This window comes from Myotis daubentonii, chromosome 3 (genome assembly GCF_963259705.1).
Source record: "Myotis daubentonii chromosome 3, mMyoDau2.1, whole genome shotgun sequence".
Lineage (NCBI taxonomy): Eukaryota > Metazoa > Chordata > Mammalia > Chiroptera > Vespertilionidae > Myotis > Myotis daubentonii.
The window spans coordinates 55,435,107-55,459,626 of NC_081842.1; the positions used below are offsets into that span (position 1 = coordinate 55,435,107).

A 24,520-nucleotide genomic window follows, 5' to 3' on the forward strand; every position below is an offset into this window, starting at 1 on the left:
AATATCTTTGTTACTGTTACTTATGGTTTCCTCACTTAATAATCTCAAGTAATTGGAATTTAAAATTCAAAAATATGGATTACTTAATTGTCCAATTTCAGTATAAGAAGTTCCTGTAGAGGTACTGATGCTTCTATGTGGTTATATCAGTGTTCTCTTTTGATAGCAGCATGTTATGATGTCTCTAATCAGAATTGATATTTTTTACTTTAAGACATTTCCAACTTTTTCTTATAGGGCTTCTCTGCTGGGCTATTTGCATTCTACCGTGATAAAGATGGAAATCCTCTAACTTCAAGATTTGCAGATGGTCTCCCACTTTTTAATTATAGGTATTTGTTATTTTTATTCTTGTTCTCTTTTAGGAGAGATACTAAGACTTGAACCTGAGAATTGTAGCATGTTAAGTGCCATAAATAACAGTTGTTTTATGGCTAGCCTAAGAAAATTATAGCTATTAAAACAAGATAGGGTATAAGAGGTCATTTAGCTTCACATACAAAGAAGTTTTAAAATTTTATATCATTAAATTCATCTCTTTTTTCCTTTATTGCATAAGAAAGTTCCTGCCCTCCAAAGATTATAAAAATATTACTCTAACCCTGGCTGTTGTGGCTCAGTGCTTGGAGCATCATCCAGTACAATGAACGCTGGTTGCAGGTTCAGGCCCAGTCTGGGTGCCTGTGCGAGGCAACCAATTGATGTTTCTCTCTCACATCACTGTTTCTGTCTGTCTCTCCTCTCCGTGCTTCTCTCTCTAAAATAAAAAATATTACCCTAAATTTTCTTACAATACATTATTATTTAATTTTTTGCATTTATAACTTTATTTGAAATTTATTTTTGCTTCATATATTTTGGTTCTTTATAGTAGGGGTGGGGAATGTCTGGTCTGAGGGCTGTATAAGGTCCACGAAATCATTTGGTTTGGCCCTGCCCAGGCAACCCCAGGCAGTACTTGAAATTCAATAAATCTAGGAGCTTTTTAAAGCAACATAAACTTATATTTAGTGAATTATATTAAGTGAATGATGTTATAAATACCAAATGGCTCTTGGCAGAAAAAAGGTTCCCCACCCTTATTTTATTTTATAAGATGTATTTATTTATCAGTACACAAGTCTTTTCTTTTTATACTTGTCATGCTATGAATTCACAGCTCAGGCTCCTGTCTCACACAGTGAGCTTCTCGGGGTAGAGCAGGCTGACGCTTTAGCTCAGCGGTTCTCAACCTGTGGGGCGAGACCCCTGTGGGGGTCGAACGACCTTTTCACAGGGGTCGCCTAAGACTATCGGAAAACACATACATAACTGCATATTATTTTTGTGATTAATCACTATGTTTTAATTATGTTCAATTTTTAACAATGAAAATACATCCTGTGTATCAGATATTTACATTACAATTCATAAAAGTAGCAAAATTACAGTTATGAAGTAGCAATGAAAATAATTTTATGGTTGGGGGTCACCACAACATGAGGAACTGTATTAAAGGGTCGTGGCATTAGGAAGGTTGAGAACCACTGCTTTAGCTGAACCCAGGTACCTTTCTCTTTGGCTTCCTTCTTTTTCTGATCATTTTCCTTCACACGTTTTAGGAAGCTATCACGGCTCTTAGGGTGCTTAATATGCTCAATGCGCACATTAATTCTCTTGGCAAGAATCTTGCCCTTAACTTGTTTGTTCACAGCAGTGCCCACTGCATGCTGGGTGACATTGTAGACTCTTCCAGTTTTGTCATGGTAACATTCGTGGGGCATTCTTTTTTTTAACAGTGCCCATTCCTTTGATGTCCACAATAGCACCTTTCTTGTAGATTCACACGTGTGTGGCTAGAGGAACAACTCCATGTTTTCTAAAAATCCTAGAAAACATATAGTGGCTGCCTCTCTTTCTCTTTCTGTTAGTTATTTTGGCAAATTATTGGAAGATGGCAGTTCTGGCTGAAAAGAAGATACACACACACACACACACACACACACACACACACGCACACACTAGAGGCCCAGTGCACGAAATTTGACCTCTGCTGAGGGGTCCCTCAGCCTAGCCTGCACCCTCTTGCAGTCTGGGACCCCTTGGGGGATGTCCGTGACCCCGCGTTCCTTACCGCCCACCTGCTCGCTACTCCTTGCCGCTTGGCTTGCTTCTCCTTAGCGCTGCCGTGGAGGCAGGAGAGGCTCCTGCTACTGCCGCTGCGCTTGCCAGCTGTGAGCCCAGCTTCTGGATGAGTGACACTCCCCCTGTGGGAGTGCACTGACCACCGGGAGCAGTTGTTGCATGGAGCATCTTCCCCCTGGTGGTCAGTGCACAGCATAGCGACTGGTTGTTCTGGTCTTTCTGCCATAACAGTTGGTTAGGCTTTTATTATATAGATGTGTTATATGTATTTTATTTATTTATTTATTTATTTATTTATTTATTTATAGAGAGGAAGGGAGAGCAATAGATAGAAACATCAGTGAGAGAGAACATCAATTGGCTGCCTCCTGCACACCCCTCACCAGGGGACCAAGTCTGCAACCCAAGCATATGCCCTGAGCGGGAATTGAACCAGTGACCTCTTGGTGCATGGGTCGACACTCAGCACTGAGCCACACTGGCTGGGCTATACGTATATTTTTATAATTATTATGTCTTGGTGGATTGATTCTTTCATCATTAGAAAATTTCCCTATTTGTGTCTAGAAATAATTTTTGTCTTAAAGTCTGTTTTGTGTGATATTAATAAAATTGTTCCAGCTCTCTTTTGAGTACTGTTTGAATGTCATGTCTTTTTAATCCATAAAAGGATTAAAAGTTCAACCTATTTGTGTCCTTGAGTCTGAACTGTCTCTTGTAGACATATAATTGGATCATGGCTGTTGTTTCTTATGAATTCTTCTGGTGGCTGCCCAGTTGCTGGTTTTTGCCATGTCTGGACTTTTGGTTTTCAAGCCTGCCATAAGACAGGAGAGGGCATGGGAAAAAAACACAAAGCTTGCAGTTCTTACAATTCATTTTTCTTAATTCATCAGATTCATCCATTTTTAAGTGCTTCCTGGATTGCTGCAAGCCTTTGGTTAATTTTCAGAGTTCTAAAACAGTTGATTTGGTCAATTTTGCTACTTTTCTCATGGCTTTCACAAGGCAGAGAATTTTCAGAGGTCCTTACTCTACTATTTTTGCTGCCATCTGTCTGGAATTTATTTCTGTATATGGAACAAAATAGGGATTTAACTTTTTTCCTAGATGGATAACTGGTTTTATACAGTTATTATCTACACTAATAAAAGAGAAACATGGTAATTGGCGTACAACCGCTACCCTTTTCATTGGCTAATCAGCGAGATATGCAAATTAACTGTCAGCCAAGATGGCAGCCGGCAGCCAGGCAGCTTGAAATTAACATGAGGCTTGCTTGCCTCAGTGACGGAGGATCGTTGGAGGAAACCAACGTTCCCCGCCTGCAGCTGCAGGCCTCTGAGCGGGCAGTTTAAGAAACATTGTAACAAATACCGCCGGACTTCAGCCAGCAGATTCACAAAATTGTAAGCAAAGGCCAGAAACCTACTTTCAGCCGCGGAGGCCTAAGAGCTGGAGCCAAGCCTCAAGGTAAAGCTGGCCCAGAATAAAAAAAGAAAAAGAAAAAAAGGAGCGGTTGGGAACTTCAGTCACTCCCAGCCTGAAAACAGCCCTCAGCCCCTCACCCAGACTGGCCAGGCACCCCAGTGGGGACCCCCACCCTGATCCAGGACACCCTTCAGGGCAAACCAGCCGGCTCCACCCATGCACCAGGCCTCTACCCTATATAGTAAAAGGGTAATATGCCTCCCAGCACCGGGATCAGCATGACAGGGGGCAGCGCCCAAACCCCCTGATTGCCCTGCGGCTCTGTGTGTGACAGGGGGCGGGGCCCCAACCCCCTGAGCAGCCCTGCTCTGTGCCTGATAGGGGGGAGCTCCCCAACCCCCCCCCCCATGGGCCCTGCTCTGTGTGTGACAGGGTAGAGCCATAACCTCCCCATCGGCCCTGCCCTGAGTGTGAGAGTGGCGGCACCCCAACCCCCTGATCGGCCCTGCTCTGTGGGTGATAGAGGGCGGTGCCCCAACCCCCTGATGGGCCCTGCTCTGTGTGTGATGGGGGCAGCACCCCAACCCCCCTGATTGGCCCTGCTCTGTGCGTGACAGGGGGTGGCGCCACAACCTCCCCATCGACCCTGCCTTGAGTGTGACAGGGGACAGTGCCCCAACCCCCCAATTGGCCCTACCCTGAGCATGACTGAGGGTGGCATCACAACCTCCCAATCTGCCCTGCTCTGTGCATGACGGGGCGGCGCCCCAACTCCCCAATCAGCCCTGCTCTGAGCCCGACCAGGGGCTGCACCTAGGGATTGGGCCTGCCCTCTGCCACCCGGGAGCAGGCCTAAGCCAGCAGGTCGTTATCTCCCGAGGGGTCCCAGACTGCGAGAGGGCACAGGCCGGGCTGAGGGACCCCTCCTCCCCCCCCCAGTGCACAAATTTTTGTGCACCGGGCCTCTAGTGTAAATTATACTTTCCCACTAAATTAAAATGTCATCTTTTTGGGGGGTTTAAGTTCCTTTATATACTTGAATATGTCTCTGGACTTGCTTTTTCCCCCAATAAATGTCTTAAAAGGAAAGAATTCATTGTCATCATAGCCAAAAATTGGCTATATGGACTTGAGCAAGTTACTTCATCTCTCTAAGCTTCTGTGTGTTTATCTATGGCAGTGGTTCTCAACCTTGGCTGCACATTAGACTCACCTGGGAATCTTTTTAAAATCCTGATTTCTGGGCCTCATCCTCCAGAAATTCTGTTTCTTTGTTATGGGGTGGGGCTACAACATTAGTAACAAAGAAACAGAATTTCCGGGGGATGAGGCCCAGAAATCAGGATTTTAAAAAGATTCCCAGGTGATTCTAATGTGCAGCCAAAGTTGAGAACCACTGATCTATGGCATGGTGATGACACTCTCATGATGTTGTTGAAAAGATTAAATGAGAAAATGTTATCAAGTACTTTTATGAACTTGGTACATAGTAAGCTCGAATATTTTAATTTTATTGATATTTATAAAATTAAATGAGGTAAATTTACCTCACATTTAATGAGGTAAATTTGCAAAAGTGACTGTCTTCTTATCCTTTAATTACAGTCTTGGATTATATCAATGGAGTGATAAAGTAGTTCAAAAAGTGGAGAGATTATGGGATGTTCGAGATAACAAGATAGTTCCTCACACTGTGTATCTCCTAGTAACACCTCGTGTTGTTGTAAGTATTACTAAATTATTAATGTCACATGAGCCATCAGCTCTTTTCCTTCATAATGGTCCTCTACTAATCATTATTGTTTAAGAACTATGATCACATTTTAGAGCCTATAGTAGGAAAAAGATTAGAAAGGCAATACAATAAAGCTACCCTCCCAGAGAAATCTGAGGAAATGGAAATTTGGCAATGACTCCTGGTTCCCCTTCTACCCACTGCTTTAAGTCAGTGCTCCTCTGTTTTCATACTTCTTAGCATTACTGGCACTATTGCATAATTGGGGATCACTTAATTTGGAATCTGCATTAGTCAGAGTTCTCCAGAGAAACAGAACCAACAGGATGTGTTGGCATGGGGGGAGGGAGAAGAAAGAGATTCATTTTAAGGAATTGGCTCATGTAATTGCGGAGGTTTAGAGAATCTACAATCTGAGAGAGTTGGCTAGCAGGCTGGAGACTCAGGGAAGAGTTTTAATTTGAATCCAAAGGCAGTATCCTGACTGAATTCCTTCTTGCTCAGGTAAGGTCAGTCTTTGTTCTGTTAAGGCCTTTAACTGATTGGATGAGGCCCATCTATAAATTTGCTTTACTCAAAATCCACTAAGTTCAATGCTAATCTCATCCAAAAGCATCCACATAGAAATATACAGACTAATGTTTGACCAAATATTTAAGCACTGCGGCCCAGCCAAGATCACATAAAATTAACCATCACATGTTTATGTAATGACAGAAACTTATTCTCCCTTTCTCCCTCCTTGACTGAACACAGCTCTAAGAGTCTTCGGAATTTTTACATCGCTCTTGGCATATTTTCCAACCCTGGAAGTCTCTAACTGAAGGACAGGCAGAACCAAATGAACAAAATTATATTCTTAAAAAATTATTTTTAAATATTTTATTGATTTCAGTGAGGAAGGGAGAGGGAGAGAGAGGGGGAAACATCAATGATGAGAGGGAATCATTGATCGGCTGCCTCCTGCATGCCCCAGGCATGTGCCCTTGACCAGAATTGAACCCATGACCCTTCAGTCCGCAGGCTGACTTTCTATCCAATGAGCCAAACCAGCTAGGGCACCAAAGTAATTCTTTAATTCTTTATTACATATAGTGTGATCATTTGCCATTATCTTGTACTTTTGTAGGGCTTATATTTTTTTCTGATTTTAAGGATGAAGCAAGAAAACATTTTAACTGTCCAATTCTGGAGGGAATGGAACTTGAAAATCAAGGTGGTATGGGCACTGAACTCAACCATTGGGAAAAGCGGTTATTAGAGGTAAGTTTACATTAAAATTTTACTAAATCTGTTTTTTCTTTAATATGTTACTAGACATATTTTTTCTTACTTATGGTAAAAAGTCATTCAAACAGTATAATAGTGTATACTAGTAAAATAAAAAAAAATGTTAAGTCTCTTTTGCCCTTTAGTTTTCCAGATCCACTTTCCTGAAGTAATCACTTTTTAAGTTTTTTGTATATCCTTTCAGAAATATGAACTAACATATATACTTTTTAAAAAATGGTTCGTACATTTCTACAACTTTCTTCACTTAATGATATTTATCTTAAACATTTCTCCAAGGTAGTAAAGTGCTTCCACTGTAATGCAATGTATGCTTTCCTAGAAAAACCTCTTCCTCCAAAATTGAACACTAAAAATAACAAGGCTTGTGGGAAAAACAAGTACCAGAGCACTAATAAAAGCAATAAGTCATAATAAAAGTGCTAGCTTGGTTTAAAAAGACATATATTTCCAATAAATAAACTATATTTACTCTAGTATTTCTTTATATTGAATAACAATAACAAAAAGCAGTGATAATTGGATGGGAGACTATAAATCTGAGCAATGGAAGAAAATAGTAAAATTGTACAAAGATTAGAGAGAACCATGCAATAAGCACTTCAAGCCATGTAGACGAGCATGGAGTGAACGGACATCCTGCACAGTATAGCATTTCTCTGTTACTGTGTTTAGCTGCCTTAGTGTGCTTTGTATTTAGCTGCTTTTGCTCCATTGCACAAAACATTAAAATCCAGGGGGAAAATCATTATGAAGCAACACGATCCTTATGATGATGATGATGTTTTCTTATTTACCAGGCTTACATGAGCTCATTCACATACAGAAACACATGCTTTAGTAGAATAATCTGTATATTGGATTTGTTCATTTTTTAATAGCTACATATTATATGAACAACATTCCTATGCTAATGAATAACTTTTTAATTTTTAATTTTAAAAATATTGCAGTGAGCAACTTATTTAAATCTGCAATGTCTTCTAGGAGTGTTGTTCTAGTGGTGGTAATTAGGTTCAACTAAATAATCAAATTAACAAGACCTAAATGGTCCACATTGAAAAAACATTCATGTAGAAGGATAGAGGAAAGAAAGCACAGCATGCCACCATGGCCATCAGGCATTTCTCTTATACTCCATACAGCAGTCTAAGAGTTATCCATATATATAACTTGCAGAACCCTGTAAGGGTCGTACCCATAAAAGTCACTGCACACCCGGAAGTCCCAAATTGTGGCTTACCAACAGGTGTTCTGTTCACTTATAGTAATCCCATATCCAGATGCATATCAGGAGGTCTTTTTCCCTGTGTACTGTTGCTGGTAACCCAGTTCACATTCCACCTTTATTAGGTTTCCAGAAACCAAAATTAGGAAGTTAACTCAAGGTCAAATTTCTTTATATAGAAAAAGAAGAGATAAATCCCTGCAAGTGGAGTGTCTTGCTCAAAGGAGATTATATATATAAAAGATGTGACACCAAAAGCATAAGCAACCAACGAAAATAGACAACATGAACTCCATAAAAAATTAAAAACTTTTGTGCTTCAAAAGACACTAGCAGGAAAGTGAAAAGACAACTCACAGAACGGAAGAAAATATTTGCAAATCATCTGTCTGATAAGGGTCTATAATCCAGACTATATGAAGAACTCTTATAACTCAGCAATAAAGCATGGCTAACAGTGGTTGAGCCTTGACCTATGAACCAGGAAATCATGGTTCAATTCCCAACCAGGTCACATGCCCAGGTTTCGGGCTCATCTCCAGTGGGGGGCGTGCAAGAGGCAGCCAATCAATGTTTCTATCTCTCCCTCTCTGAAATCAGTAAAAATATTTAAATATTTAAAAATTTAAAAATGGGTGAAGGATTTGAAAATTATGCTTACATGTATCATGACCTGAGTTGGTAAAACTGTGAAAAGAATAAAATTAATGCTTGTACTGACCTTATCTAGATGACCACAAGTAACAGTGATGGAAACTTACTAGAAGCGACATATATTTCTCTCGTGGGAATTTCAGTTTATTTTCTTTAAGCAATTTTATCAAGTGATTCCTTTTAGAAAGCTATAGATTGGCCAGAAATGAAAGCTTATTTACTTTTCAGTAGATAGTAATAATTTTATTAATTTCATCAACTTATACCTTTCTCTGAAGTCAACTTTGTGTCCTTGACCTATTTTTTAAAAAGGTGATATTAAAGTGCTTGAGAAGACCATCTAGTGTTCAAATTAAAGATTGGAAGAATAGTCAGAGCTGCCCAAAGATAGAATACGCCTTCTTAAGAGGCAGTGAAGTCCTTATCGTTAGGCAACCTACTGGTATAAATTTTATGATATGAATTAAAACACTGGGTAGATAGTAGACCTTGATGGTATTTTAGGTCCCTCATGCAAATCCTTTGATCCTGTGATACGTGTTTTGCATATTAATGTGTATTTCTTTGATCACAAAGTTGAGGGTTATGAAAGCATTTTTGTGTAATTCAGGTAAGTATTATCTGGGCATCTGTCTCAACTACCCATTTTGCCTAGGTAGTGTAATATTTTTACAGTATTCCTGTTTCAATGTATTTATCCTCATTTTCATCACAGAGTTCTAAATGCTGGCTGTCTACCATTTAAACAAAATTGGACACAATGTAGACATTTGAGGCAGAAAGTAGATTTTAAGCTTCGGTCTTGTCATTTTAAACAAGACTTAGTATTTCACTATTTTAAGTGAATACTTCATGAGCCTCTCATACTTATGACATTTTAAATATACATCAACGTAATGATGGAAATTATTGAGATTGCAAGGGGTCCAGTCCTCTAACGAAAATCTGTTGGCATTTTTCAGAATGAAGCAATGACTGGTTCTCACACCCAGAACCGAGTCCTCTCTCGAATCACTCTGGCATTAATGGAGGACACTGGGTAAGACAGCTTTGAGATTATTATATGAAATTGTTCATTGAAATGAAATGAATATTAAAATAAATATGATTAAGCTAAATAAACTAATCAGCTTAAAATACTGACATTTTGCATTGAAATAAAATATTCTTAGGAAAGACTAATTTAAAATTTTTTTAAATTATAAGTGAGATTGGTGATGTATAGATTCCTGGTTTTTAAAGCAGTAGACCTTTCTGGTAAAGCAGTAGAAAACTGTTTTTAAATGACTCCAATGGGGGTCTTTTTTTTATTGGCTCCTGGATCCTTTAGAAAAGACATGTTGGTTTTTGATAGCTTCCTTGGCTTCTGGTATGGTAGAATGTACCAGGCTGATCAGCACATATGTCCTGGGTATCAGCCAATCTTACAAGGAGTGCTGGTTCCTTTTAATAGAGATAGCTTTAAGAAACCACAGCCCAGACACTGTGTTCATTGCTACTAGGTTATCATTGTTTCTCATACTTTACAGTGGACCAAGTTAGGGCATTCATATATTGAAAAGGGGAAAAACCCCACAATGATGGATGTTTTCTTAGTGCCAATATAGCTCTTTCTCATTTATCCCTGAATAAGCAATGGCTAGCTGAAGTGGTCCTGCTGCTCTGCTTAACAACCTATTTATAGCCCTTTTATAAACAATGCTAGTTTCTTTTAGATACCAGTTGGATATAGAAGCACTGTAGACTGTGTGAGTCACTAATGAAAAATCATGGAACTGGTGAATTTTAAAGCATTTTTTCTTTTTTTCTGAGGCAACACAACAGCAACATGGGCTAATTTTTTTCTAAATTCCTGGCAATATTTTAAAACTGTAGACACAGCCCAGCCAGTGTGGCTCAGTTGGTTGAACATTGTCCCATTCACCAAGAGGTTGCTGGTTCCGGCTGGCATGGAGGTCACAGTTTGATTCCCTGTCAGAGTACATGCCCAGACTTTGGGCTTGATCCCCAGTAGGGGGCGTGCAGGAGGCAGCCAAGCTATGTTTCTCTCTCAGCTATGTTTCTATCTCTCTCCCTCTCCCTTTCTCTCTCTAAAATCAATTAACCAAGAAAAGAAGTATAAATTGATTGTTACAGAATAGTCATGAGGATGTAAAGTAGAGCATTATAATCAACTAGAGGCCCAGTGCATGAAATTTGTGCATGGGTAGGGTCTCTAGGCCTGGCCTGTGATCAGGGCTGATCAGGATCCCCGCCTCCCCATCTCCTCCTTCCGTCGCTACCCATGCACTGCCACCATGTGATTCCCCCCAACTCCCCACCTCCTCCTTCCCTCACTCCCTTAGCCCCGCTGCAGCCACTGGTTGCCCATCATGTTCTGTGCTGCCCCCTGGTGGTCAGTGCACATCATAGCAAGCGATTGAACTGTTCTCCTGGCTGAACTCCCAAGGGGACACTTTGCATATTAGTCTTTTATATATAGTATATAGATAATATTCTAATAACTATGTATGGGTCTAACTGGTTTGGCTCAGTGGATAGAGCATCGGCCAGCAGACTGAAAGGTCCCAGGTTCGATTCTGGTCAAGGGCATGTACCTTGGTTGCGGGCACATCCCCAGTAGGAGGTGTGCAGGAGGCAGCTGATCGATGTTTCTCTCTCATTGATGTTTCTAACTCTCTATCCCTCTCCCTTCCTCTCTGTAAAAAATCAATAAAATATATTTTAAAAAATAAATGAAAAAATAACTACGTATGGTGTTAGATGGGTATGAGATTTATTGTGTTGATCAGTTAGTAAGTTATATAATGTTTAATCAGTATAGAGTACACCTGAAACTAATATAATACTGTATGTCAACTGTAATCTATCTATATATATAAAAGGCTAAGCGACCTGCTGACTGGCCGACCAGCCAGTATGTATGATGTGCACTGACCACCAGGGGGCAGATGCTCAACCCAGTAGCAGCAGAATGACAGCAACTTTGCAGAATGCCCTCTCGCATTCCGGGACCCCTTGGGGGGTGTCAGACTGCCGGTTTCGGTTGATCCCCGCAAGCCAGGCCAAGGGACCCCACCTGCCGGAGGGACCCCACTCACTCTGCAGATGCCCTTTGAGCCCCAGCACCGCCCCAGGTGTGACCAGCCAGGGAGGGACTGCAGGAGGGTGGATCCAGGGCGTGTCTGGCCCATCTTGCCCAGTTTTGCCCCACCAGCCACCTTCTAATTAATTTCCTTTCAATGTGCACGAATCTGTGCACCGGGCCTCTAGTTGAAAAAATTAAAAAGGATTTCCCCCCCCTTTTTTTTTTTTTGTTAATCCTCACCCAAGGACATTTTTCCCATTGATTTTTAGGGAGAGTGGAAGAGAGAGGGAAAGACAGAGAGAAACATTGATGTGAGAGAAACACATCGATTGGTTGGCTCCTGCATGAGCCCTGACCTGGGCCTGGGCTGGGGAGGAGCCTGCAACCGAGGTACAAGCCCTTGACCAGAATCAAACCCAGAACCTTCAGTCCACAGGCCAGTGCTCTACCCACTGAGCAAACTGGCTAGGACCAAAATTTAAAAAAAGATTAAAAAAGAAAAGAAAAAAAGAAATGCTAATAAAAGTAAGCTTGTCAATTAAATTTGCCAGGAAACTAAATCAATGTGCTGTGTGTGTGTTTTCTGGAATGAGAATATTTTAAAAGTTTTAGACATTGTATTAATTTGTCTTATTATAATGGTGTAATATTTAGTCACAAGCAGGGCCTGTATGATAAAATAGCACAGATTCAAGGCCAGAGAAGCAAGACACTAGGACCAACTGAATCAGATTAGGTAAAAACTAGCTTCCTAACAATCCCACTGTTTCTTCCTCAGTTTACTTCTCTCTTTCTCTCATTCTCTTTGTTTCTTTGGCCCTCATTCCGCTGGTCTCACACCTGAACCAGTTTCTACTCTGTGACTTCTGTCATCTTTGGAAATTACAATGGAAACATGGTTTGTTAGTTTTTTCCAACTGTGAACAGCCTCACCATAAAACTGAAGTCCCCCAGTCCTGCCCCGGAGACCCTTGCAACAAGGGCTTTCTTAGTAATGCCTATCGGTGGGATGGCCACCAAAGTCCCTTTTGAGGTCCCAGTCTTCTCATTGTTGAGATTTGTCCTGGGTATGTTGGAATTGTTTTTTAAATGACAGCAATAAAAAGTGCTTTGTTTGAATTATTTCCACAGCTGGTATAAAGCTAATTATAGCATGGCTGAGAAGTTAGACTGGGGTCGAGGAATGGGCTGTGACTTTGTCAGGAAGAGCTGTAAATTCTGGATTGATCAGCAGAAAAAAAAGTAAGAATACATTTCCTCATAATGTTTGATAACAATTTATTTCTGATTTTGTTCTTTATCTGGAGCCTAAAGTGTTACTTTCAAAATATGGTCTGAATAGTTCATATTCAAAATGTGTAGAAAACCATTTATGGTGCTTGGTGATATAACAAATAGCTGCATATTGTTTTAAATTGTATACTTAAAGAATCTACAATGTGGGAGCCAGACCATAAAATATTTCTGTTTAGCTTATAATTCATAAATATACACTGCAAACATTTTACATACTCTATATTTCTTACTGTTTTCTTCAAAAAATGCACTCATAAACATATATGTAACTGCTGATTCAATATTAAAAAAACATAAAGGTATTTTTCAATAGAGTTCTCAAATCTGGATGCATATTATAATCACCTAGCAAGCTTTTTTAAAAATACAGTCTCCAATTTTGGGAGATACACACAAACACACACATGCATGTTCATATTTTATATGTATATGTATGTGTGTGTGTGTGTGTATATATATATATGTGTATATATATATATATGGTTTTTTTAAAGATAATTAGAGATTCATATGCAGACATTCCATATACATTGTTTTTAATATATTTTATTGATTTTTTTACAGAGAGGAAGGGAGAGGGTTAGAGAGTTAGAAACATCAATGAGAGAGAAACATCAATCAGCTGCCTCCTGCACACCTCTACTGGGGATGTGCCCACAACCAAGGTACATGCCCTTGACCGGAATCGAACCTGGGACCCCTCAGTCCGCAGGCCGACGCTCTATCCACTGAGCCAAACTGGCTAGGGCCATTTCATGTACATTTTATCCAGTTGCCTTGATTGGTAACATTTTACAAAGCTATAGTACAACATCACAGCCAGGATATTGCCACTGATATAGTCAGATACAGAACATTTGGATCACTGCAAGGATCCCTCTTGTTTCCCTTTTATAGTCATACTCAGTACCCTCTCATGTCAACCCTCCTTAACTCCTGAAATCACTGATCTGTTCTCCATTTCTCTCATTTTGTCCTTTCAAGAATATTATATAAATGGAACTATATTGTATATAATGAATACAGTATTCACTATATACTGTATTCATATTAATGAATGAAAAACATTTTAATGAATGAAAAAAATCCTTTGACTCTTCTGTTTCTTTTACAATTTAACTAGATATTTGTCAGTTTTACCAATTTTTAAAATATATATATTTTTTATTGATTTTAGAGAGGAATGGAGAAGGAGAGAGGTAGAAACATCGATGATGATAGAGAATTATTGGCCCTGACCTGTTTGGCTCAGTGGATAGAGCGTCGGGCCGTGGACTGAAAGGTCCCAGGTTTGATTCCGATCAAGGGCATGTACCTTGGTTGCAGGCTTAGTCCCCAGTAGGGGGCGTGCAGGAGACAGCTGATCCATGTTTCTCTCTTATCGATGTTTCTAACTCTCTATCCCTCTCCCTTCCTTTCTGTAAAAAGTGAATAATAATATATTTTTAAAAAAGAAAGAATTATTAATCGGTTGCCTCCTGCACTGCATGCCCCTGCAACCCAGGCACGTATCCTTGACCGGGATCGTACCAGGGACCCTTCAGTCCGCAGGCAGACACTCTATCCACTGAACCAAACCAGCTAGGGCAGTTTTACGAATTTTTTTAAAAGAACAAACTTTTTGTTTTATTGATGTCTTCTGTTGTTTTTGTTTTCAAATCCATTGATTTCTGCTTTTATCTTATAGCTTTTCTTCTGCTTGTTTTTTATTTCTTCTTTCTCTACATTGTTGATTATTAATTTGAGATGTTACATATTTCTGATTTAGTGTTATAAATTTCCCTCTCAGCATTTCTTCAGCATTGTCCCACAAATTTCAATGTTTTATTTTTATTTCCATTCATGTCTTAGTCTGCTTGGGCTCCCATAACAAAATACAGAAAGTGTGGATTAATCAGCAGAAATTTATTTTCTCATGGTTCTATAGGCTGAGAAGTCTGAGATCAAAGTGCCTGCCAATCTTGTTCATGGTGAGAGTTCTCTTTCTGGTTTGCAGACAGCTGCCTTCTCACTGTGTCCTCACATGGCAGAGAGAGTGCACTCTGGTCTCTTCCTCTTCTTGTAAAGACACCAGACTTATCAAATTAGGACTCTACCCTTACGGCCTCCTAAAGACCCTTTCTCCAGTTATAGTCAGATTGGAGGTTAGGGCCTCTACACATGAATTTTGGAGGACTCAGTTTAATCTGTAGCAATTAGTGCAATTTTTAAAAAAATTCCCATTGAGCACTGGCTTGTGTAGTTCAGTGGGTAGAGCGTTAGCCCGCACACTAAACTTTAGGGCATGTACCTGGGTTGCAGGTTCAATCCCTGGCACCAGTCAGGCCGTGTGTGGGAGGCAACTAATCAGTGTCTCTCTTGCATCGATGTTTCTCTCTCTCTCTCTCTCTCTCTCTCTCCGACTCTGTCTCCCTCCACCTACCCTTCCTGCCCCCCAATCTCCATCCTATCTCCCTGCTTCTCTCCCTCCTTTCCACTCTCAATGGAAAAAGTATCCTTGGGAGAGGAGAGGATTAACAAATTAAATAATTAAACATTAAATAAATTACTTTCTCTCCAAGATTAGATTTAACAGAGAACAGAACAAGTTGTAACAATTAGAAATATTGACACAATTTTCATTTTATGCAGAAAAACAAGATTGGATTGTGAATATTGTTTTTGTGTGTATGTGTGTTCTTTTTTAAACCTCACCCAAGGAATGAGTATATTTTTCCATTGAGTTTTTAGAGAGAGTGGAAGGGACGGGGAGAGGGAGGAAGGGAGAGAGAAAGAGAAACATCCATGTGTTAGAGGCACATTGATTAGTTGCCTCCCAACAAGAGCCGGGATTGAACCTGCAACTGAGGAACGTGCCCTTGACCGGGAATTGAACCTGTGACCCGTCCGAGGGCTGGCCAGGGCGTGAATGTTTTTAATTTAACAAATTGTCAAATAGGATTCTTTGAACTAGATTGTAGCATAGAAAATATTTAACTCTTTGTAGCTGCAGGACAAAGGGGACATCATCTCCATTTGTTTCTGATACTCCATTTGTTAATTATGAAGATGTGTATTTTTGACAAGCTCTGGAATTTCATTATTTGTCATATAAAATGCAAATCAGGTCTTTACAATTCCATTTTACTGACAAAAATGGAGAGAGATAAATAAGATATTATTTAATAACAGTGAAATAATGTTGTAATGCATTTAGCTTTTATCTTTCACATTTACATTAAGCATTCCTTTTACCCTTTGAAAAATAAATTTATAACTCGATTTAGCAATTCATTTTAAGCTATTAAAACATTGAAATTATAGTGGAAAAGATAAGCTTATAATGGAAAAGAATAGACGTGTACTGTTTTCTTTACAGTTTTATACTGTGGTGTTTATTTTTATGTGCAGGAGGCAGATGCTAAGCCCTTACTGTGACACTCTCAGAAGTAATCCCTTGCAGTTAACTTGCAGACAGGACCAGAGAGCAGTTGCAGTGTGTAATTTGCAGAAGTTTCCAAAACCTTTGCCTCAAGAATACCAGGTAACACTTGATTGGGGCCCAATTTTAAGAATCACCTTTTTAAAAATAAGTTTCTATTTTGAATTAGAAGAGTAAAGTCTCTTAACTGTTTCAATTTATAAGGCCTCATTTGTTTTCTATAAGTCAGATAAAACTGAGGAATTCCTCTATTTATTTATAACTAATGTGATATAATAGATAGTAATTAATATCTAGCAATTCCTGTAGAAATAGTAAGAGGCATTTAAAATGTTTATTTTGCTCTAAATATTTCTAAACTGTATGTTTTTTCTTTCTAGTTTTTTCCAAAGTCTTCATCTTTAATTTCCTCTAATTTATACACCAAAAAACCCCCCAAGATTCTTTAAAGAAAATAACCCAGGTACTCTAAGCCAATTAATTAGAAGGCTTGGGAGTTCTGATTTAGAGGAGGTTTGACTTAAGGGATGGAAAAGGTGAAGAAAATGGCCCCACATGATGTTGTCTGAATCTCTGATTTGACCTTTTAAGTGTTTCGTTGCCATGGCTATCTCTAAAAAGCCTGAACTCTGCCTGTCATTTTCAAAGGACACGTTAGTCAGAAATTATATCACAAAAGCTAATTTTAAATGATTGCTGCTAAATTTTGAGCTTCCTACATAGGTTTATGATCTTTCTGAGCGTTTCAGACACCATATGATGGTAACTATATTTCTTAGACGTCTTATATAATAAAAGGCTAATATGCAAATTTTCCCCTCGACTGGGAGTTCTACCAGGAGTTTGATGGGGGCGGGGCTGGCCCACCAGCCACCTGTAGCCCCTCTCCCCAGCCAGCCCTGCCCCGCCCCCAATTGGCCACCCCAACCCCAATCAGGGCAGGCTGGCTGGACCCCACTCATGCACGAATTTGTGCACTGGGCCACTAGTAGTATTATCATTCAATGAGTTGGTGTAAAATGTGAAATCTTTAAGATTTATCTGGTACCTTGTTCCTTTGGTGTTCAAAGTATTATATGTATATATGTGATCTCTTGCATTTTCTTACAATTTTATTTTTTCAAGAATGTCAAAACAGCGTGTAAAGACATTTAAAGTACAGCATATTTAAAATTTTAATTCTATTCAGTTTTATGTATTTTGTCAACTCTTAAAAGTCTTCTGATTCATTCTTTAAAAACATAACAAATTTGTTATCTAATAAAAAACTTAAATAGTTTACTTACCTTACTTATTTCTAAAACTATAATAGCTTTGACATACCCCTGAGTAGTATATTAATATTTTTGTGTTACGCTGTACATCAAGCATGTCAAACTCACGGCCCACGGGCCGCATGCCTCGTTTATTTGGCCTGTGTTAGCTTTTGAGTTTGACATGCTTGCTGTACATGAGGAAAACTACATTAATATCTTCTTTGTGTTATACAGCATTAGAGGGTTACTACAAATTTTTTGTGGACTTTGTTTGGTTATACAGAATATTTCTTTTTTTCCCTGTCTTCCTAATACTTTTTTTGTAGTACTTTGATGAACTCAGTGGAATACCTGCAGAAGATTTGCCTCATTATGGTGGTTCAGTAGAAATTGCTGACTACTGCCCTTTCAGTCAGGAATTCATTTGGCATGTAAGTGGTGAATATCAGCGCAGCTCAGATTGTAGAATATTGGAAAATCAACCAGGTTAGTAGTCTAGTGAAATGAAATGTTATATACATATTACAATTATATATCAGCAATGTAAAATAGTGGTTAAGAGCACAGACCCTAGAATTTGTATTGTGGTTCCACTGCTATCCATCTGTTTTAAATAATCTAACTTCTCTGTGCCTCAGCTTCCTCCTCTGTAGAAAGGGGATAATAATATATATCTAATAGAGGTCTGGTGAGAATTAAATGAATTAATGTAGTAAGAGCTTAGAACCATCACACATAGAAAAGATTTTTAGCTATTAGATAGATTTGTGCATGTATACACACTGCTTTTTAGTAATATCTTACATCTGCCTGAAACTTTCATTTGCAAAACTCTTTCATTTTTATATTTAATTTTATTCTTCTAAGAACCTGACGAGAGACATAGAGAAGATATTATTGAATTTCACAGATGAATAAAAAGACACTAAGTGATCCAGTTACTTAGTGCAGGGCCCTCCAATGGAGAGCTCTTTTTAGCTAATCACATTTGGTAACCTATTTTTTCAACTCCTAAGGAGTGTGCATTTTATGTAATTTAGAAGTAACATGCCATTCTTCAGATATCAGAATAGCATTATTATCCCATCACTAGTAAGATGTTGTCATACTATTTTTTTAAAATATATTTTTTATTGATTTTTTACAGAGAGGAAGGGAGAGGGATAGAGAGTTAGAAACATCGATGAGAGAGAAACATTGACCAGCCGCCTCCTGCACACCTCCTACTGGGGATGTGCCCGCAACCAAGGTACATGCCCTTGACCAGAATCGAACCTGGGACCTTTCAGTCCGCAGGCCGACGCTCTATCTACTGAGCCAAACCGGTTTGGCTGTTGTCATACTGTTTATTCTTTCGTAATACATATAAATGAACAGGTCTTCAAAGGGATAAACAGTATGGCAATTGGATATTCAACAATAATAGTTACAGCTCCTACTATCCACCTCTATAAATAAAGTGTTCTCACATCTGATATGTTAATAAATAGCAATAAATAGTTTTTGTTTCTGTGGTCATCAAAATTTTTTTAAAATATTTTTTTATTGATTTCAGAGAGGAAAGGAGAGGAAGAGAGAGACAGAAACATCAATGATGAGAGGGAATAATTGATTGGCTGCCTCCTGCACGTTGGACCGAGCCTGCAACCGAGGCATGTACCTTTGACCGGAATTGAACCTGAGACCCTTCAGTCCACAGGCCAACGCTCTGTCCACTGAGCCAAACCAGTTAGGGCATCATCAAAATTTTTAACCTGGTCCTTTCCCCCACTCCCCCTTTATTACATACTTTATTACAAACTAAGTCACTTAAATTTTCAATTTCCATAATGTTTTATTTTTAAACCTAGCAGATTTAACAGGGTTTGTAGTTATTTATTTTTATCACTCACCTACTTAATAAATATTAAAGATTTATGATACAACTACTCAGCAGTTCCATATAAAACAAAAGAAATGCACAGATCTATCAGTCATGGGTTTGCTAAAAATACATTATCACATGTTATTGTTTTACAGATGGAGTTGGCAAACATTTATTGTAAAGAGAAAATAGTAAATATTTTAGGTTTTGTGGGTCATAGTCTCAGTTGCAGCTGCTCAACACTGCTGTTGTAGTGTGAAAGCAGTCATAAACAATCTATAAATGAATGAGTGTGGATGTGTTGGCTAAAACTTTATTTATAAAAACAGGTAACCTTCAGGATTTGGCCTGAGAATTGTAGCTTGCTGATGCTCCTTTTTTTTTTTTTTTAACCATTGGTCACTGATTTTTGAGGACTTCGAAATACTCTGAAAATAAAAGAAATATAGAGTTCTATTTTACATTTTCTTTCTTCGTTTATATAATTAAGATTTTTCAAAATTGACATAAAATAAAATACTTATTTTTTAAAAAAAATTTTATTGATTGATTTTAGAGAGAAAAAGAGAAACATCAATTTGTTATTCCACATATGCATTCACTGGTTGATTCTTGTATGTACCTTGATGGGGGATCGAACTTACAACATTAACTTATCAGGACAACACTCTAACTGAGCTACCCCCGAGCCAGGGAAATACTTACCTTTTTATCATATATTAGAGGCCTGGTGCATGAAATTCATGCACCCTCTAGCAATCCAGGACCGCTTGTGGGGATGTCTGACTGCTGGTTTAGAGGTTAGAAAGAAACCTTGTGAGAGAAAAAAACAAAACAAAACAGAGGCCACTCCAGTGAGGGTGGGTTCTGAGGAGCTAGGGTTAACTTTCTGCGTGAATATTTGCCAGGCCAGGGAAGAGGGGAGGAAAAGTGTGTGTGTGTGTGTGTGTGTGTGTGTGTGTGTGTGTGTGTGAGAGAGAGAGAGACCCCCCACAGACTCCAGACTCTTTTGTTCCAAAGCACAAAACTTTATTTTCCCCACGTTTATCACATGTCTAAACACAAACCATCGTGTACTTCAAGCAGCATGTATTAGGGAAGGAGAATGCAGCCTTAAAGCAAAGGGTGGGGGTGTCAGAAGTGAGTAACTCCTCTGTCCTCCAGCTGAAGCTCCTTGGGGGCCTGCCTCTTTGGGAATCCACATTTATCTCTTAGCATGTGGGAGGTTAGGGAGTGCAGCGTTATCCTGGGAGGGGAAGGTCATCGGGACTGCACCCATGGTACTCGCCCCAAATTTCATTTCCTCACCTCACCACTGATCCAGTTAATGGGGTCGGAGGTCTGCAGCTGGATGCCTCCAGGCAGAGAGCACGCTGGGGGCTGGGGGTCCAGCCCCAAGGCCCCTGCGTACATGCCCCACCCCCACCAGCATCCCCCCTGCGGGCAGCCGCTGGGGGTGTTCCGCCCCACCGCCCCAAACTCAATCCAGCTGGGTGCGGAGAGAGATTAGGCAGCTCTGTGGCAGGTGGCTCCGCAGTTAGCGCCTTTGAATTGCGTGCCGCTGGAGGGAAAAGAAAAGCCTCCCCAGAAAGAGGTTTTTCAAAAGTCTCCAGGGACTGGGAGGTTGCCCCACTAGGGCCTTCCTTCCCTAGAGAGATATAGAAACATTAATGATGAGAGAGAATCATTGATCTGCTGCCTCTTGCATGCCCCCTGCTGGGGATTGAGCTTGCAACCTGGGCACTTGCCCTGACTGGGAATTGAACCATGATCTCCTGGTTCATAGGTCCACACTTAACCACTGAGCCACAATGGCAGGGGGCTAATTGAACTCTCTGCTTTCAAAAGATGTAACTTACTTGTATTAAGTGTAAAGAGAGCAAAATATTGCTTGTGTATAAGACCTTCATCCTTTGCCCATTAGCTATTTAGAGGTCATTGAGTCCACTCTGCAAGTTTGTGTTTAGTCTGAGACTAGATCAGCATGGTATTTATGAACTTCCAGGGGATGACAATACAAGTTGAAAATACAAAAAGAGTTTTGCAAAAGTTGCAAGACCCCCAGAAAGCTTTCATTATATAAATAGTTGCCTTCATCCTTTTTTGGGTCATTTGGCAAGTGACTGCTATTTAAGCCACTAATGAAGGTGATTCTCAGTGCCATTTCCTCTGTATATTTAACTTAAATACTTTAGATCCACTTTTATCACTTGTTTCTGGTATAATAATTTTCTCCCAGTAGTTTCTGTATTGAGAACCTAGTTTAAGTTTGGAGCCCTCTTTCTCTTGATATTTTAAATTGAAATTTTCCATTAAACATGTTTGTTTTTAAAATAACCATTAGTCATAAAGATGGAATATTTCAATTTCTTGTTCTTTTGAGCCAAAGATCAGTTTTTAAGAACATTTTTTCTGGTTTTCTTCAGATCTTTTTAAAAACTATGGTGCTGAAAAGTATGGACCTCATTCAGTTTGTCTAATTCAGAAATCAGCATTCGTCATGGAAAATTGTGAAAGGAAGCAGAGTTACCCAGACTGGGGGAGTGGATGTTATCAGGTAAACTAAATAATTGTTAATAATTATACCAAATATTATATAACTTTTGTCTCATTATTTGATTACTAGGGGCCTGGTGCACGAAATTCGTGCACTGGGGGTGTGTGTGTGTGTGGGGGGGGAGTGTCCCTCAGCCCAGCCTGCCCCCTCTCACATACTGGGAGCCCTCAGGCATTGACCCCCATCATCCTCCAATCGCAGGATCGGCCCCTTGCCCAGGCCTGACGCCTCTGACAGAGGCGTCAGGCCTGGGCAGGGGACCCTCATTTCCCCCCATCACTGGTTCTGCCCCCAGCCCAGGCCTGATGCCTCTGGCCCAGGCGTCAGGCCTGGGCAGGGGACCCCCAGACCCCTCCGATTGCTGGCTCTGCCCCTTGCCCAGGCCTGATGCCTCGGCCAGAGGCATAGACCCCCATCACCCTCCGATCGCCTGATCAGCCCCTTGCCCAGGCCTGACACCTCCGCCAGAGGTGTCAGGCTCAGGCTTGGACAGGGGACCCCCATCTCCCCCGATCACTGGCTCTGACCCCCGCCCAGGCCTGAGGCCTCTGGCCCAGGAATCATGCCTGGGGAGGGGACCCCCATCTCCCTCTGATCGCTTGCTCCACCCCCTGCCCAAGCCTGACGGCTCTGACCCAGGCTTCAGGCCTGGGCAAGGGGACCATCATATCCCCCCAGTCCCCGGCTCCGCCCCCCACCCAGGCCTGATGCCTCGGCCAGAGGAGTTGACCCTCATCACCCTCCGATCACCAATCACCGGATCGGCCCCTTGACCAGGCCTGAGGCCTCCGGCAGAGGTGTCAGGCCTGGGCAGGGGACCCCCAGCTCCCCGCGGTTGCAGGCTCCGCCCCTGCCCAGGCCTAACGCCTCTGGCCTAGGCGTCCGGCCCGGGCAGTGGGGACCCGCAGCGGCAGCAGCGCCGCGATCTCCCGCTCTTCCCCTGCCCAGGCCTAACGCCTCTGGCCGAGGTGTTAGGCCTGGGCAGGGGACCCCCAGCTCCCCGCGGTTGCAGGCTCCACCCCTGCCCAGGCCTAACGCCTCTGGCCTAGGCGTCCGGCCCGGGCAGCGGGGACCCGCAGCTGCAGCGGCCCCGCGATCGTGGGCTCCACTTTAGGCCCAGGCAAGGGACCCCTAGCTCCCGGGACTGCCAGCTTCGACCGTGCCCAGCTCCCATCGCTGGCTCCACCCCTACTTCCTGCTATCACTGGCCAGGGCGGCAAAGGCGCCTGATACTCCGATTATGGCTGGGGGGCAGGGCAAAGGCGGCCCCAGGGCCGCCTTTGCCCTGCCCCCCACCTTTTAGCTCCCCCCTGGGTTTCCAATCACTGTCAGTGGCAGGGGGCTTCTTCCTGCTTTCCCTTTCGCCTCCCTGCATTGTGCCTACATATGCAAATTAGCCGCCATCTTTGTTGGCAGTTAACTGCCATCTCAGTTGGCAGTTAATTTGCATATAGCCCTGATTAGCAAATGAAAAGGGTAGCGCTGTACGCCAATTACCATTTTTATCTTTTATTAGTGTAGATTATATTTTAAAATACATTTTATCTTTTTTAATTTACTGATTAATATTTAACTTTGTTTATGTAAATATTAGTTTGGATGCTTGTGTTTTGTGAAAATATTGGTGGTGTGTTTTTTTTTTAGAGAAATTGCCTATCTCTGTTTTACATATATATGTATATACATATATATACACACTAATAAAAGAGAAACATGCAAATTAACCATCACTATACTACATCCACCAGCCAATCAGGAGCAAGTATACAAATTAACCCAACTAAGATGGCGGTGGCCACGGAGCTCAAGTGAGCAGGAGGCTTGGGTTGCCCCCAGCGATAGGAGCCAAGCTTCCCGGCCAGCCCTGGCCTCCGCTCAAGGCTACAAAGTTTCAATTATACAAGATAAATAAATCCCAGATACCTGCTTCCAACCGGCTCTGGCCTCCGCTCAAGGAGGTGTTGAAAAAAAAAAAAAAGAAAACAAAAAAAGGAGAGGCTGGGAGCTTGGGTCGCCGGGGGGAGTGGCCAGCCTGAAAAGGGCCATCAGCCCCTCACCCAGGCTGGCCAGTCACCCCAGCAGGGTACCACCCCCCCCCCCCCCCGAAGGGGCTCTGGCCCGCCTGCAAACAGCCATCAGCCTCTCACCCAGGCTGGCCAGGCACCCCAGTGGGACCCCTACCCTGATCCGGGACATCCTTCAGGGCAAACCACCCGGCCCTCACTCATGGACCAGGCCTCTATCCTATCTAATAAAAGAGAAACATGGTAATTAGTGTACGACCGCTACCCTTCCCTTTGGCTAATCAGGGCAATATGCAAATTAACTGCCAGCCAAGATGGCGGCCGGCAGCCAGGCAGCTTGAAACTAACATGAGGCTTGCTTGCTTCAGTGACGGAGGACTCCAACGTTTCCCGCCTGCCGCTGCAGGCCTCTGAGCAGCAACTCTAAGCAACTATGTTACAAATATAGAAGCTAAACAAAACCACAGAAACCTGCTTTAGTCGCCGGGCTTCAGCCAACAGGATCACAACATTGTTTCAAATACAGAAGGTAAACAAAGGCCAGAAACTTGC

General features: G+C 41.3%; 1 protein-coding gene across 4 annotated transcripts in view; it reads left to right on the top strand.

Annotated features, from left to right (window-relative positions):
* The window catches only part of LMLN (leishmanolysin like peptidase), a 79,146-nt gene that overhangs the window by 35,887 nt on the left and 18,739 nt on the right, over nt 1-24,520 (top strand). For 3 of the 4 annotated variants that reach the window (XR_009451848.1, XM_059687583.1, XM_059687584.1), the window contains 8 exons: nt 238-332; nt 5,161-5,278; nt 6,446-6,553; nt 9,425-9,501; nt 12,682-12,792; nt 16,237-16,369; nt 17,850-18,009; nt 21,814-21,944. Coding sequence is in view for 3 of the 4 variants with exons in the window: in XM_059687583.1 (XP_059543566.1) it covers nt 238-332; nt 5,161-5,278; nt 6,446-6,553; nt 9,425-9,501; nt 12,682-12,792; nt 16,237-16,369; nt 17,850-18,009; nt 21,814-21,944 (933 nt within the window). In the remaining variant the exon portion in view is untranslated. The remainder of the gene's footprint in view (nt 1-237; nt 333-5,160; nt 5,279-6,445; nt 6,554-9,424; nt 9,502-12,681; nt 12,793-16,236; nt 16,370-17,849; nt 18,010-21,813; nt 21,945-24,520) is intronic. The other variant, XM_059687585.1, reaches the window with a different exon arrangement.